The sequence below is a fragment of the Acomys minous genome (assembly GCF_964271855.1).
Source record: "Acomys minous genome assembly, chromosome: 11".
Classification (NCBI taxonomy): domain Eukaryota; kingdom Metazoa; phylum Chordata; class Mammalia; order Rodentia; family Muridae; genus Acomys; species Acomys minous.
The window spans coordinates 78,706,987-78,721,332 of NC_140492.1; the positions used below are offsets into that span (position 1 = coordinate 78,706,987).

The 14,346-nt window shown below is 43.0% G+C and overlaps 1 protein-coding gene across 1 annotated transcript in view; it reads right to left on the reverse strand.

Annotated features, from left to right (window-relative positions):
- Positions 1-1,108: 1,108 nt before the first annotated feature.
- RHOBTB3 (Rho related BTB domain containing 3) overlaps positions 1,109-14,346 on the reverse strand; it is a 61,312-nt gene continuing 48,074 nt past the window's right edge. The window contains exons 10-12 of the mRNA XM_084801784.1: positions 12,923-13,089; positions 7,760-7,856; positions 1,109-4,119 (exon numbers count right to left, since the gene is read on the reverse strand). Coding sequence (XP_084657910.1) covers positions 4,004-4,119; positions 7,760-7,856; positions 12,923-13,089 — 380 coding nt within the window. The 3' untranslated portion in view covers positions 1,109-4,003. The remainder of the gene's footprint in view (positions 4,120-7,759; positions 7,857-12,922; positions 13,090-14,346) is intronic.

Below are 14,346 nucleotides of genomic sequence, written 5' to 3' on the forward strand. Positions count from 1 at the left end.
ACAGAGAAAACGGAGGCCCGAGTGTGAGCATGCTTTCCGTTTTCCATTTGCAAGTTTGTGATTATTGTTCATTCCAGGCAATCTGGCCTTTTCAGAGGCAGTTGGGCGCACGTTGGCAGGATATACACTAAGTATATAACACATAATTATGCCAGGGCTCTGCCTGATAGAGGGCCAGGGAGAAAACCTGCAAGTAATATAAGGAGAGACCACTGACAATTATCTAGAAGTATTTTAAGTTCTGTAACATAGGTCTGAATACGTTGTGAAGGAAAGACGCATGTAGAAGTGACTGATTGCCTTCCTAGAGGAGTCATTGAAAGCAAAAGAGAAATGCTGTTTACATTGGGCTGTCTTGGATATACAAGCTTCTGCACTGAGGAATAGTCACCTAACCCGAGGCACAGAAAGAGTATACATTATGAAGTACACAGATAATCTGAATGAACAGTCAAAGGTATCAGGATGGGACGGATTTTCTGCTTATGAGAGGAGTATCTGGGCAGAGAAGTCAGGCCTGGCTCACCACAGCCCCTGCTGGTACTGAAAGCTTTTGATGGGAAGATGTGCACCTAGCTCTTCTATAGACCATAGGAGACCTTGCAGGAGGATGTGCTCCCCAGACCAAGGTCCTGTTAGTAAATCAGCAAGCTTTGCAGGCAGCTCTTCTGCAGTGGGGCCTCACCACACAGTACACGGAAGCTCTCATCTTAAGGCTGCTAATCTTTCTCCTGTCTGTGTGCCTCAGGCCCAGTAAACTCCAAATTCTCATTTCTCTACTACACAGCACAGATCTCCACTTTATAAACTCTTGGGCCCAGCTACTGTTGAACTTTGCAAGGTTCTGTGTAAAATAATTATCACAGTACTTTCCTGGATAACAGCAGTTGCATCGCTGGGAGATTATTTTATCCTTTACACAGATATGAAAGGTAACATCATGATCTTACATGTACAAGTCAACTCCAACACTAACAATGCTCAGGATTTTATAGATAAAGGAAATTGTCTATAAAAAACATAATTGTGCTTGAGAAATTCACTATTATCAAAATCATTTCAGCAACTCAACATCAAAGTGAAATAACTACAGAATACTTCATTAAACTTGTTTTTTTTTTTTAAAAAAGGTTTATTTGTTATAAAATGTTAAATACTAAAACTAAAAACATATAAATTCAGATCAGGCTATATTAAAATACATACATACCCTTTGCAAAATATGATTACAAGTTGCATTAAACATATGCTTTAAATAAAATAAAGTAAAATTTGAGGACATTTTAAATCCAATCGGCTGTATCAATGTAGTGTCATTTGTAAAATTACAGTTGAAAAGTCTGGCCACTTTGGAAGTCAAATTCCTCCGATTTCTCATTCTCCACTACTCAGTATGGCTTGCACAGCAATGGCCTTTGGCTGCCATGCCAACGCTCTCTATGAGCAATCTACTCCCCTGTAGTAGCAACAGGGAGGAAGCGGTGAGCTGCACACAGAGTGTGCACAACAGGATACAAACCTGGCCCTGGAAGAGGGAGCCTTAGTTCTACTACACAGTATCCTCTCTCAGTAAAATGCTTGGTAAATACATCGAAGCAGACATTGCAACAAGGCAAACAGCCACCTAGAAATAGCTCTTTGATTAGGAAACAACTCTCATAGGCAGAATCTGAAGTTGCCTATTACTTCCAATTGAGCCAATTCAATAGTACCGAGGAACCTGTATTCAGTGTTTGGGAATTCACTTATATTCTGACACGTGGCTGTTGCTGTCACAGGTAGTGAAGACTTTCCAGAATAAACGCTACACGTTTAACATGCAAGGCCACCAGTTTCCAAACTCAGCTCCTACTCAGGAGAAACACCCTGTAGAACTAGTTATGATCTACTTAAATGTTAAAAGTAATATTTCCAAGAAAATACTGTTCTGCAACTCGGATTTCTCAATTTCCTAAAGTTTTAGAATATGAAAATGTTGTTACTAGCACAGAGGGTGGGCGTATACTTTCAAGTATCAAAAGGCTACCCCTTGATCTGAAAAAGCAGATGAACTGCTAGGCATCAGCTACGGTATCTGGTCTTTACAATGCTAAGCCGCCAAATGGGATTTGCCAAAAGTTGATTAACTAAAGTGATTAAAATACAAAAGACAAAATGCATTCCAGTAATCTTCACTGACAAAGCACAATTAAAATGCTTTCTTGGGATTCTATCTATGGGAATTCTTTCCCCTTTATTTTGACAGTATTAATATGCATAGAGGGCTCTCTATGGAATCCTAACACTACAGGATAAGACTGCTGAGTCAGACTTTTGAAAAGTTAGAAAAATTATGCATACTAAAATCACTAGAAATTAGAAAAATATATCCTAGTACTAAATTTCAGATGACCATGATATTAACAATAAATAGTAATCCGGATTTTTTTCAGGCCCAAGCTCTTGAGCATCTTTTCAGATTCATTTCTGCAAATACATGATATGAGAGAAACTAACTCTGTCTTCTGTCCCAGTTGCCATTGGCTCTAGTCTACTATGTCTTTGATTTACATCCTTTCTTATACCTTCCTAGGTGGCTTTGCTACTTTGTATCAAATAGCCTATGAGTCCTTGGAAAGAACTCAATTAAAGCCATTGACATCCTATTTTTAACAGATACATTTAAAAGAAAGAATTTTTAAGCTTTTGTGACCAAGTCTCTAGAAGGCGTCTTTTCCTGTGTTTATCTTTATAACCATGGTGACTCAGTCACTCTTACTAGCTTCCTGGCTTTATATATTGATCAAGAAAGTATTTGCTCTTCTGGGGACTATCCAGAACTGAGGGAGTGTTCCAAAACCAATGAAAAACATGTCAGTATTTCTTCCTGCTAGGAAAGGTTGGTGTGGAGGCAGTACAAGCTTCCCCAAAGGTGGGCGTCTCCCACCTGTCATGGGCAACCAGCCACATGCCCTGCCCTGGCTATCGGCAACTCTTCTGCTTCCACAGAGAGTAATGTACGAGCAAGAAAAAGCATTTTCAGCCAGGTGTGGTTGTGCACACCTTTAATCTCAGCACTTGGGAGGCAGAAGCAGGCAGATTTGTGTGAGTTCAAGGACAGCCTGGTCTACAAAGAGAGCTCCAGGACAGCCAGAGCAGTTACACGTAGGAACCCTGTCTTGAAAAAACAAAACAAAGCAAAACAACAGGACAAGAAAGAAAGGAAGGAAGGAAGAAAGAAAGGAAGGAAAGAAGGAAGGAAGGAAGACAGAGAGAGAAAGAAAAACGGCATTTTTCCTGCTGTTCTGGGAAGCCAGTACAAAGTGAAAACATGAGGCCCATCTTCAAACATTTTTAAGAATTTAACAACTGTGCTAGTGAGCCACTAAAGCAACTACCAGACCCTTCTAAGTTCGGGAGCCGGCAGACTCCAGAAGGCTGCACAGAGATAAGTACCAGCCCTGCTTAGGTCTGCGGCAGCAAGGAGCAGATGTGGCTGGATGGTCCAGATAGGGCATTTGTTCTTCGTCTATCAAATCAAACACTTACTGAACCGCAGCCAGCTGGGGTGTGGCTGTTACACTCTTGGGAGCATTTCCACTCCTACAATCTCATACTGCACTGGTTTCTGGTCCTCTGAATTTCATCGTTACGCTTGGTTTTTACAAGCCCCTTATTTCCACCCCCCCACAAGACGCAGTTTTTGTATTTATCCTAAATGTTTTTTTTTAATTAAACATCTCTTAACTAGAAGAGGTCTTGATGTCATTAAAGCGACAGGGCAACTTAAAGGAGAATCCACTATCCAACAGTTTTATATTCTAGGAGAAGCATTACGTTCGCAGCAGACTTTGTTCCCTTTTAAGACAAGACCACCATAGTCTTTCAAAGATAATGAGTAGGAAGCTCTATGGTGATTTTTAAAACACTCACATTGATTTTAGTCATAAGAATTTTTTTACTAGAACCCAGAGGTACCTATTCTTCATCATAATAAAAAAGTGTATGTCTCCAAATGCTCAGGTCACATGACTAAACAGCGACACTTCCGGGAGTGGATGTACTTCCTGTACTCTGCCAGCTGCTTCAAGTACATGTTTGATGGCCACCTGTGCTTTTCCACAAAACCTCGTTCTTCCACTGAAAGTTTAAGGAGAGAAAAGTTAACTGCAAATACTTTTATTTTTCATCAAAACGAATTACCAACAATGGATTTCCTATATGACAGAAGAGCTCAATCTCTTATATCCCCCAAATCTTTTTTATAGCATTCCAGAATGACTTAGGGGAATTTGGGTCAAAGGTCATCAGGATTTACGCTATTACACAATTTATGATGATGTACATTCTTCCACCAAATACTACTTGACAGCTGTCTTTTTCTTTTTTTTTTTTCCCACTGGAGATAACAAATCCATCTTTTCATTACGGATAATTCTTCCAAACTCTATAAAGTCTCCCTGACTCTGTTTCCCCACCCAGTCACAACACCAGCTAATCTACTTAGTCTGGTTACTACCTGGGCTCCACAGTTGGCCACACTGTAACGCCCTGGTTTCCAGGGTTGCTCCTCTGGGCCTCCCCCGTACATTGTGTACCCTGCACCCACTTTCACAGGAACCTGGGTTTCAGTCCAGGATCTCACACCAAGCTTAGGTTCACCAGAGTCTACCAACCGATGACTCCTCCGGCTTTACGTCTCTAGCCGCCCAGGCCCTGTAAGTAGCCTCCACTGACTGGAGGGACGTTTACCAAAGCTCGTTAGTCAACACTTATGAGTTCCCCGGGTGAGGCCCCCAGCTCCATTCTGCCTTCTGACACACTCGGTACTTTAACCATGGGAGGGTTTAGGGGGAGGGGTCCCTCCCTTCTGTACGCACTTGCGTTGCACTCTGCTTAGGCAGTTTGATTTTCCCACCTGCTCTTTAACTTCACCGGCATGTGGTTTAACAAGGTCCTGATTACAGGATCTAAATGGCAGCAAGCAAGCTGCTTGCTCAGGGAAATCAGCTGTCTCTGTTTCGTAAGGAAGCAAATGTGACTGAAGTAAGCTTTTTAAAGCCTGAACTCCAAGCTGGGTGTAGTGGCCCACGCCTTTAATCCCAGCACTTGCAGGGTACAGACGGACAGATCTTTGTGAGCTTGAGGCCATCCTGGTGTACATGGTGAATTCCAGGACTGCCACCACTACAGAGTGAGACTTTGTCTCAAAAAACAAACAAACAAACAAACAAAAACAAGGAGAGAGAGAGACACAGAGAGAGACACAGACAGACAGACAGAGAGACAGAGACATCCAGGAAAAAAAAGTGATAACAGATGAGCTCTGATGTCCCATTAAAAACAATTAGTCAATCAGTCAAACATAATGCAGTACTGTAATGTAGTATTGTAAGAAAAAGGAATCCATAAACAGCAAGGCCCAGCCTTCCCTGTGTGCCACTGTACAGCTTCTTAAAAATCTTGTGCGTGGAAAGCTAAGGGGAGGATGAGCTACTTAGCTGGGTTGGTAGGCTTGCCATGACAGGACGGACACTTTTCCAATCTTGCTTTCTGTTTCCTAACTTTACACGAGAAAAAGCCTCACCGGGCACTTGGGAGGCAGAGGCAGGGTGGTAAGGAGTCCAGAATAGGCCTTGGCTATAAAGCAAAGCGTGAACCAGCCCAAGAAACATGCACACTGGTTTTAAGGGAAAAAGAGAAGAGACAACGGTGCTGTTGGATAGGATTCTACTAATACCTGGAGTGCCTCTAACGCTGAGAATGAACAAGTCTCCGAGAAGGCTGCAAAGGCTACGGAAGAAATGTCCAAACCGAAGCAGATGGGCAGTGGGCCAGGTATAAGGCCACCAAGAGAAGAGGTGACCCCACCACTCTGGAGAGGACCTGTCCCCTTTGCTGGACAGCCACTGCCTAGTTGCAGGCTTCCCCAGTAGGAAGGCACACCCAGGGTATCCAAATCTTTCAGGCTTTCCCCTGGAGATTTTAAATGGTCATACTATATAAAGACAAAATTTTAAATGGTGATTTTAAAAAATCAACCCTGGTAGAGTTCACTAAAGCCATAGGTTGCCAGTTCGTAACTACTGATTTAGCATATTTCATAATTCTGTGTTATCCAGAGGGCGTTTTCCTCTGCTAGAGAGAGAGTCACACCACAGGTGCCAAAGATACGAACTTTCAGATTATTCTCAATTTCCACCCAAGTACAGAACTGATTATTCGTGTCCTATCCAGCCAGTGAGGACACCCTGCACCTCTGGCCTGCACTATGCCACAGGACACTGCACGTTTTATAGGCAACGGTGTAAGTAATGGCTATTGGCACTAATAACAGAAACGATGTATACAGTGTCTTTCTCCCGAGGCTGTATTATATGTAGATCACACATCCATATAAAGTAGTTAGAAAATAATCTTATTCTTTTACAATGGAGATTGACCTAAAGTGGGACAGTTGTAGCAGCTTTAGGGCCAAAATGAAGTTCAGTTAATGTCCTAAGAGAACAGCCTTGTTCTTGTGAGAACGCCCTCGTCCCTGGTGTAAGCAGAGAGCACCGTATCTTTAGGAATAAATCCAATCTTATTTCCCTTGCAAAATGTAGAGTGAATCATACTTGGTGTTGGCGTTGCTTTGTTTATATTACACAACAGTGTTAACAGCTGAGGGCCAGGCTAGGGGACAGGCTGACAACAGGATCACCATTTTCTTAACTCGCAGAATACATCTGTCAAAAATCAACTGTAAGAAATCTGGATGCCATGTTTCCATGACAGTGTGCGGAGCAGAACGAGGCAGAGGCCACGGCGGCCTTCTGTGTTACCACTACGACACCACACAGACAGGGTGGACACTGAGGACAGAGGGGAGCCCAAGAGCTGCAGTATGACTTTTCATTCTCCTTTCATTTGTCTTACTCACCCCTCCCCCTGCCCCCCCCCCATATGCCACCCCAGAAGACCCTCAGACATCTCCCTGGGGATTTCTTTGTCCTTGACTAGGCATTCTTTCGCATCCTTATCTGTTACTTTGCTTTGCGATGCTGTTGGTCTGACTGCCTACTCTGACATACACTCCACCTTTGTTTTCTTTCCTTTTACACAGTTCCAGGAAATCTCACCTTTTGTTTGTCTGCTCTGTAGCTGAGACTGGCCTTGAACTCAGTCAGTATCCTGATGCCTCTACTTTCCAAGTGCAGGGATTATGAGCTTGCACTACCACGCCTGGCTGCCTCATTTTAATCCTTATCCTTTACTTTAGAAATAACACTACAGTTACCTCCAATAGACAAGTCCCATAATATTTGGTCAATAAAAACTTTTATTCCAGAGCTCGTATATAGACATATATATATATTCACTAAGTATTAAGGATGACATATTATCAATAATATTTATATTTCTATAAAAGGAAAGAGGTTTAAAAGTATATTCTTAGGCTTGTTCCTGACTGGCCTGAGTAGATAAAGCTAAGGTCTCATTTATCACAGCCAAGTGACACTTGAGGACACTTGTCACCACCCTAAGTCTCCTATAAGAAAAAAAAAATTAAAAATGAATGAGAACTATAAAATAATCATTAGAAAACGTCTCATGTAACACAGGTCAAGCTGCTTATGTAACATGGGTGACCGTGAGTTAAAGAGTCCTCAACTGTATGGTGGAACTGAAAGGAAATGTGTGACACTACATTCATGTTCTTGTGTTAAATTAACTGTTTTTATTAACTATACTTCAAACCACAAACATTTCCTTTTTGAAGCAGACATCAGCAACCTACCTGAAAGGTCTTGAAATTCGGGCTTTTGGCTGAAGATGAGGTAGTTGGTGGCAATGAAATGAAGCAGCCAAGTGGAAAGGCAGTCGGAGTGGTGAAACTGCAAGAGGAAGAAAAAGGGAAACAATACTTTACTTCAGTTCTGATCACACGGAGACGATGGCCTGGGAGGAGGCAGAGTCGACGCCCAGGAGTATGTGTCGGTACGTGCTGCGCCGTGTGGTAGCTGTGGCCACGGGAAGGAGTGGAGTGTTATTTAACAAACACTGATAAAGTTAGATTATCCAGCAAAGCAACCAAGTCACCAGGAGCAAGCTGTTATGCTAGAGCAACCCACTGAATGCCGAGGGCCATAATGCTTTAATGTAAAAGTCCAAGGCCATAGGCGTCACTAGCCATATTCATATCTATGGGCAGATTATAATGAACAAGTTCCCAGCAGGTTCATCTGAGGAACAAATGGGAACACTTCAAGCAGTAAGCACCATCAGCCCAGGGGTGGGGTTTCCACATGTTACTACGCCACGAGCAAGTTAGAGCTGAGCATCTGCTCTCAGCTTAGGGATGTTGCTACACGGGCTTGGAAATTTTGTATAATTCTTCTACCTCTGAGTCCTGAGAGCTGCTAACTGAGGGAGGGGACTCAGCCATCTGGGGCAGCCCAGACACACACTGGTCTAGCCAACCACCAATGTGGACTACAGTAACTTGACGACAGGCCACTTTGGTAGGGTTCCCTGTTATTGTCATCGCAGTGTTTACTGTTAAGTGGACAGTTTAGTGGCTCTAGGCTCGTTCACATGGCTGTGCAAACAGCATCCACTTCCAGACAATTCTGTCATCCAAAACGAAACGTGTATTTGCTTAATATAAAAAATTCCCTTTAACTCCTGGGTCTTTGGTGGCACTGTTTTCCTTTTTACTATAAATCTGACTAAAGTAGGTACCTGATAGAAGGGAAATCATACAATACTTGTCTTTCTTTATCATATTTCATTTAGCACAGTTTCTTCCAAAGGCCGTCCATGTTGTCATTTATATAAAAGGCAGAAGAACATTCCATTGTACACATATGCCGCATTAGGTTTCTCCATTCTTCCTCAGATGGTGTTTTAGCATGTTTCTCTTTTGGCTAAAGGTAGCTCTTTTAAGAACACTTAAAAATTATATAAGCAATAGGGAATGCTAAATTGAAGATAGTTATGACTTCAAATCTTATAGAACCAACCCAAGGATAAAATCTTATAAAAAGCTGTATTTTAAATTAAAATAACATTTTAATACATGGATTCACAGCTATCTATTCTTTTCAGGACACAGAAGTTGTGAACTCGAAGGTAATTCATAGTCAAATTTTATATCATATTCTAATAATTTTCCTCTTTTTTTTTTAGCAGATGAAGGCAAGTAGCCTCAAAGGGTACAGTGAGAGCCCATAGCTGTGTTAACAGAAGCTACTACATAACTGGCCAGCGCAGGAAAGCCAACATATAACCTAAGGGCCATGGCTTGGCAACAGGAAAGAGAAAGCTGGCTACAAACACATGCGTTCAATGCAGAGCCTGAGCTATGATACATATTATAGGATTATATATTAAGGAATTTTAGCAAGAAATATAAGGCACCTCATTGTAAAATTAGGGTTTGAGCCAGGCATGGCAGCCTACATCTTTAACAACAGAACTCAGGAAGCTGAGGCAGGAACGTGTCTCAAGGGCAACCTGAGGTGCACAACAATTTCCAGGGCAACCAAAGTGATACAGTGAGACTCTGTCTCAAAACAAACCAACAACAAAAGCAAAGTTAAAGTTTGGGGAAAGCATGTGCTACCCTATGAGACAGGGCTTAAACTGAAAAAAAAAAAATCAAGAAAATAAGACAAAGGCTTTTAAAAAGATAAAGACATTAAAAAGTATAACTTAAATTCTATATAACTAGAGCTATTAAGTCTGAAAACAGTACCTAGGACCTCATAGAAAACATCAGAAACAAAGTCTATACTCTCAAGTAGCTAAGCATTACCATATACATTATAATTAAGAACACACATTAAGGCTGGAGAGATGGCTCAGTGGTTAAGAGCACTGTCTGCTCCTCCAGGGGTCCTGAGTTCAATTCCAAGCAACCTCATGGTGGCTCATAATCATCTATAGTGAGATCTGGTGCCCTCTTCTGGTGTGCAGGTGTACATGCAGGGTACTATAGACATAACTCTTACACACACACACACACACACACACACACACACACACACACACACACTAAATTAAATGAGACTAAGTGCAACTTCATAGGCATCCCCAGAGCTGGGTCAGACAGGGCTTATGTGAGAGTTGAGATAAAGAACCCTCGGCTCAGGCTAAAGAAATCAATCTGAGGGAAACACACACCTCTGGCATAGCAAGTGACAGAAAATGTAGTAGAACACCTTGATGAGAACAGAGCGAGGACAGGGAGAGAAAAGAGCAGACGGACACACTGGAACTGCTCACCTCTAAAAAAGACACAGTGATGCCTTTTCTCATACGCAATACAGATGTGGCAAAGATGACAACAAAGTGATGGGAAATTTTGATTCAGAAAGCCACTGGGAGCTTAGCTTGCAGAAAGACAGGGAACTGGCCAGGGCATACCCACTCCTGACTGCTATGTTTTTTTGTTGGTATACTGAAACAACTCTGACAATCAAATTATGACCGGAAGGCATATTTGGCTCCTGGTCCCATCCGTAGTGGTTACCGTCTGTCCTTTGGGCATGCAGAGGCAGAACATGGCAAGCATGCTAAGCAGAGCAAAACTGTTTGCCTCATGCTGGGAAGAAAGCTGGGAAGAAAGAGGAAAGGGAGGGGGTTCCTACAATCTCCATTCAAGGACACTCTTACTGATACAAAGATAAAAGGCTCGTATGTATACACACACACACATACACACACACACACACACATACACACACACACACACACACACACACACACACACACACACACACACATGCACACACACTTAAAAATACTAAAGTTATTTTTAAAAAGGTCTTAAGAAAGACAAAAACCGGGGTTGGAGAGGTGACTTGGCGGCTAGGAGTAGGGGCCTGCTCTTGTAGAGGATTCAGGTTTGCGTCCACTTTTTAGCATCTGTCACTGGAGTTCTGAGGCACCGGAAACCCTCCTTGGCCTCTGTGAGCCCTGACATACGTGTGGTACACAGATACACATGCAGATAAAACACCCATACATATAAAATAAAACAACACATTTTTTAAGTGTGAGAAGAAACTATAAAACACAGAGATATATGCTAGACTGTTTAAACTCAGAGAGAAAACTAAAGATGGTCAGAAGATGGTATAGGGAAAAGAAACTGGGAGGAATCTGCCGATAGAGAGGCAAACACACGTGGGACTGCAGAAGGTGTGTGAAGCCAGCAAGGGATAGCGCTCACAACCACTCACAACAGGGCTCTTCAACAGGAAAGACTTACTAGGAGCGTGTGAAAAGGACTCACTAAAAACAGAGGGACAGCTGGCAGCTGAGACTGTGGCTGTGCTGTGGAGGGCGTGCTCAGCAGCACGAAGCCCTGGGCTCCAGCTCCCACAGCCACCTGCGATGGCTCATGCTCAGAATCCCAGCGTTCCAGAGGCAGAGGCAGGAGAATCTGGAGTTCAAGACCACCCTCTGTTACACAGCTAGTTTGGGGCTGGCCTGGAATAAATGAGACCCTGGTTCCAAGTAATAAAGTAAAATAAAAAGTCAAGGAATTCAGGCCATAACGATGCAGACACGAGAGAAGCTTGTTCAAGGTCAACGTAAGTAAATTAGAGGTTGATAAAGGTTACCTGATTTTTAAAATTTGTTTTTAATCTACAATATTAAATACATCTGACCTTAAGACTTAATTATGACAGAAGCAAAGACCAAAATAGAAAGTTAAAAATGCTCAGATGCTCTAAATACACTTCCTCCTATGCTGAGAAACACAGACAATGCTTAACGACTTGTCTGCAGCTGTCAAGGGTTCAGCCTTGCTTCCAGGACATGGCTCTACTTCTGCAGCCTGGATGGAGACTGAGCCACCATGCTTTGGTCAGCTCTGCGGGGACAGATACGTACTGGAAGCCAGAGACGACTTCAAGGTATCCCATTCTAGAGTGACAGCAAAGATCACTTGTGGGGATGACTGAGAAGGTTCCACTGAGGGCACACTCGGTAACACCTAGGATGAGCTATGAGCACTTTGAGTTTTGGCAGTGGGGGAAAGGGACAATAGGACAATAACACATCAGAGTCAGTCTTCTTCCATGAGTGAGAGAGGCTAGAAATGAGTGTGTGGTGGGCTTTTAACTAGAGTCTTATCTGGGGGGCTAGGGGAACAGATTTCAACACACAGTCCTAGTTATTTACAGACCTGGTCCTGTCCTCCTCAGATCCAGACTCTAGGAACTTTAAAAAAATGTGGGTGTCTGTGTGTGTATGCAGGCACGTGTGTGTGTGTGTGTGTGTGTGTGTGTGTGTGTGTGCCACACACATATGAGTGTTTTGCCTGCTTGTATATATGTGTGCCTTATTCGTGTCTATGGATAATTATTAGCCACTCTGGGGATGCTGGAAACTGAACTCGGGTCCTCTGAAAGAACAGCAAGTGCTCTTAACTGCCCGGCCACCTCTTCAGCTCCCATATTCTTCGGACTTTATCACCTCAGCTTCTCAAAACTGACTTGCGAAAACTGCATGTCTGTCCTACAATTTGTAGTAAAGTTCTTATCAGCAAGTTCCTGGGCATGGAAGGAGCCAGAAGCCAGTGCAGTGACTCCCAATCTTACATTTTTAATTTTACAAGATTCCTAATAGAGCAAGACATGCCAGCAAACTCAACGAATGGCGCCACCGTACAATTGAGAGTCAAAAATATGTTCATAAAATGAATGAATGAAGGAGGAAGAAGACAGTTCCAGTAACTATGTCAATTGGCATATACAGACTAATCCTGCCATCTTCCTTTTAGTAATGCTAAGAAATCATTCTTTTGTGAATAAAATTCTATTTCCTGTAATGCTAGTGTTCACAGCACAGTAACACTCAAGTAACTTTAATTAGGACCACTAATAAAAGTTGATGTGTATTTTATATCTGAAGAGTCCCACCCCCACCCACCCACAGTGCCAACCACCTTCGCCTTCTTGAGCAGGTCCACAATGTCGAGGTTCATGGAGGCCAGCTCCCTGCTGGGCATGCTCTGCAGCTGTGTGATGATGAACAGTTCACAGATGTGCTGTAGTCTGGAGACTTGGTACATCTCAGCACAGATCAGGAGACACATGGCCTGGAAGATGCCAGCTGTTGAGAGGGCAAATGAGAGAAGACGGATGATGATGCCATTGCTTTGAGGAACAACAACAACAACAAAAACCACACACACAATGGCACAACATGGGTTGGGTGTAGTTACTGAGTACTTTAATCCCAGTACTTGGAAGGCAGAGGCAGGGGGATGTCTGTGAGGCTGAAGTTAAGTCTGGCTACATAGTGAGTTCCAGGCCAGTCCAAGCAACAATACCAACAGCAACAACAACAACAAATCCTAAGAAAATGCCCATTACCACATTCCTAACTTGTAGTACATTTTGTAAGTAATTCATTTAAGCTTTCAAAGTCTGAAGAGAATCCCCGCTCCCCGCTCTCTGGAGAAGGAAATCCAGTAACTGCCCTTAGCCAACATAGAGCCAGAGAGCTAGCTAATTAAATCTTTCTTTCCTCCTCTCCCCCTCCCTCCCTTTCTTTTTTCCTTTCCTTCTTTCTTTCTTTCTTTCGAGAGGATCTCACTGTGTAACTCTGGCTAGCCTGGAACTCGATGTGAAGACCAGGCTTGTCTTGAGCTCCAATCTGTCTGTCTCTGCCTCCCAAGATGTATGTATTATAAGGCAAATTTTTCTAGTAGCTAAATTAACTCTTATCTTTTCTTCCAGAGTTTTATGGATCACACACTGGCCTCGAACAACTTATGCAGAGAAAGATGACCTTGAACTTCTGATCCTCTTGCCTCTATCTCTGAATGCTGAAGTCACAGGTGTGTACAATAATGCCCAGTATACTGTACTGTGGAGCAAACCCAGGACTTCCTGCATGCTAGGCAAACACAGAGCCTTTGGAGCTACATTTCCACATCTAACTTAACTTTCTTTGCTTTAGTGCCCAGGCTCTTGTCATTTTGTTTTCACTATGGCAAAATAAGCATAAACCGTAAAATTTGGATGTGTGTGTGTGTGTGTGTGTATGTGTGTGTATGAGTGTGCATACGGTATCTGTTTTTGTGTGTGTAGGCCCAAGGTTTTTACTGGGTGTCTTCCTCCATTGCTGGTCACTTTATATCTTGAGACAGGCTCTCTCACTGGTAAGCCTGGAGTTTAGCAGTTTCATCTGGCTGGCTGGGCTGTGCGGAGGCTTCGCTCTCTCTGGGATTTCAGGAGGGAGGCCACAGCTTCCCCCCCTCTCTCTGGGATTACAGGAGGGTGGCCACAGCTTCCTCCCCCTCTCTGGGATTACAGGAGGGTGGCCACAGCTTCCTCCCCCTCTCTGGGATTACAGGAGGAAGGC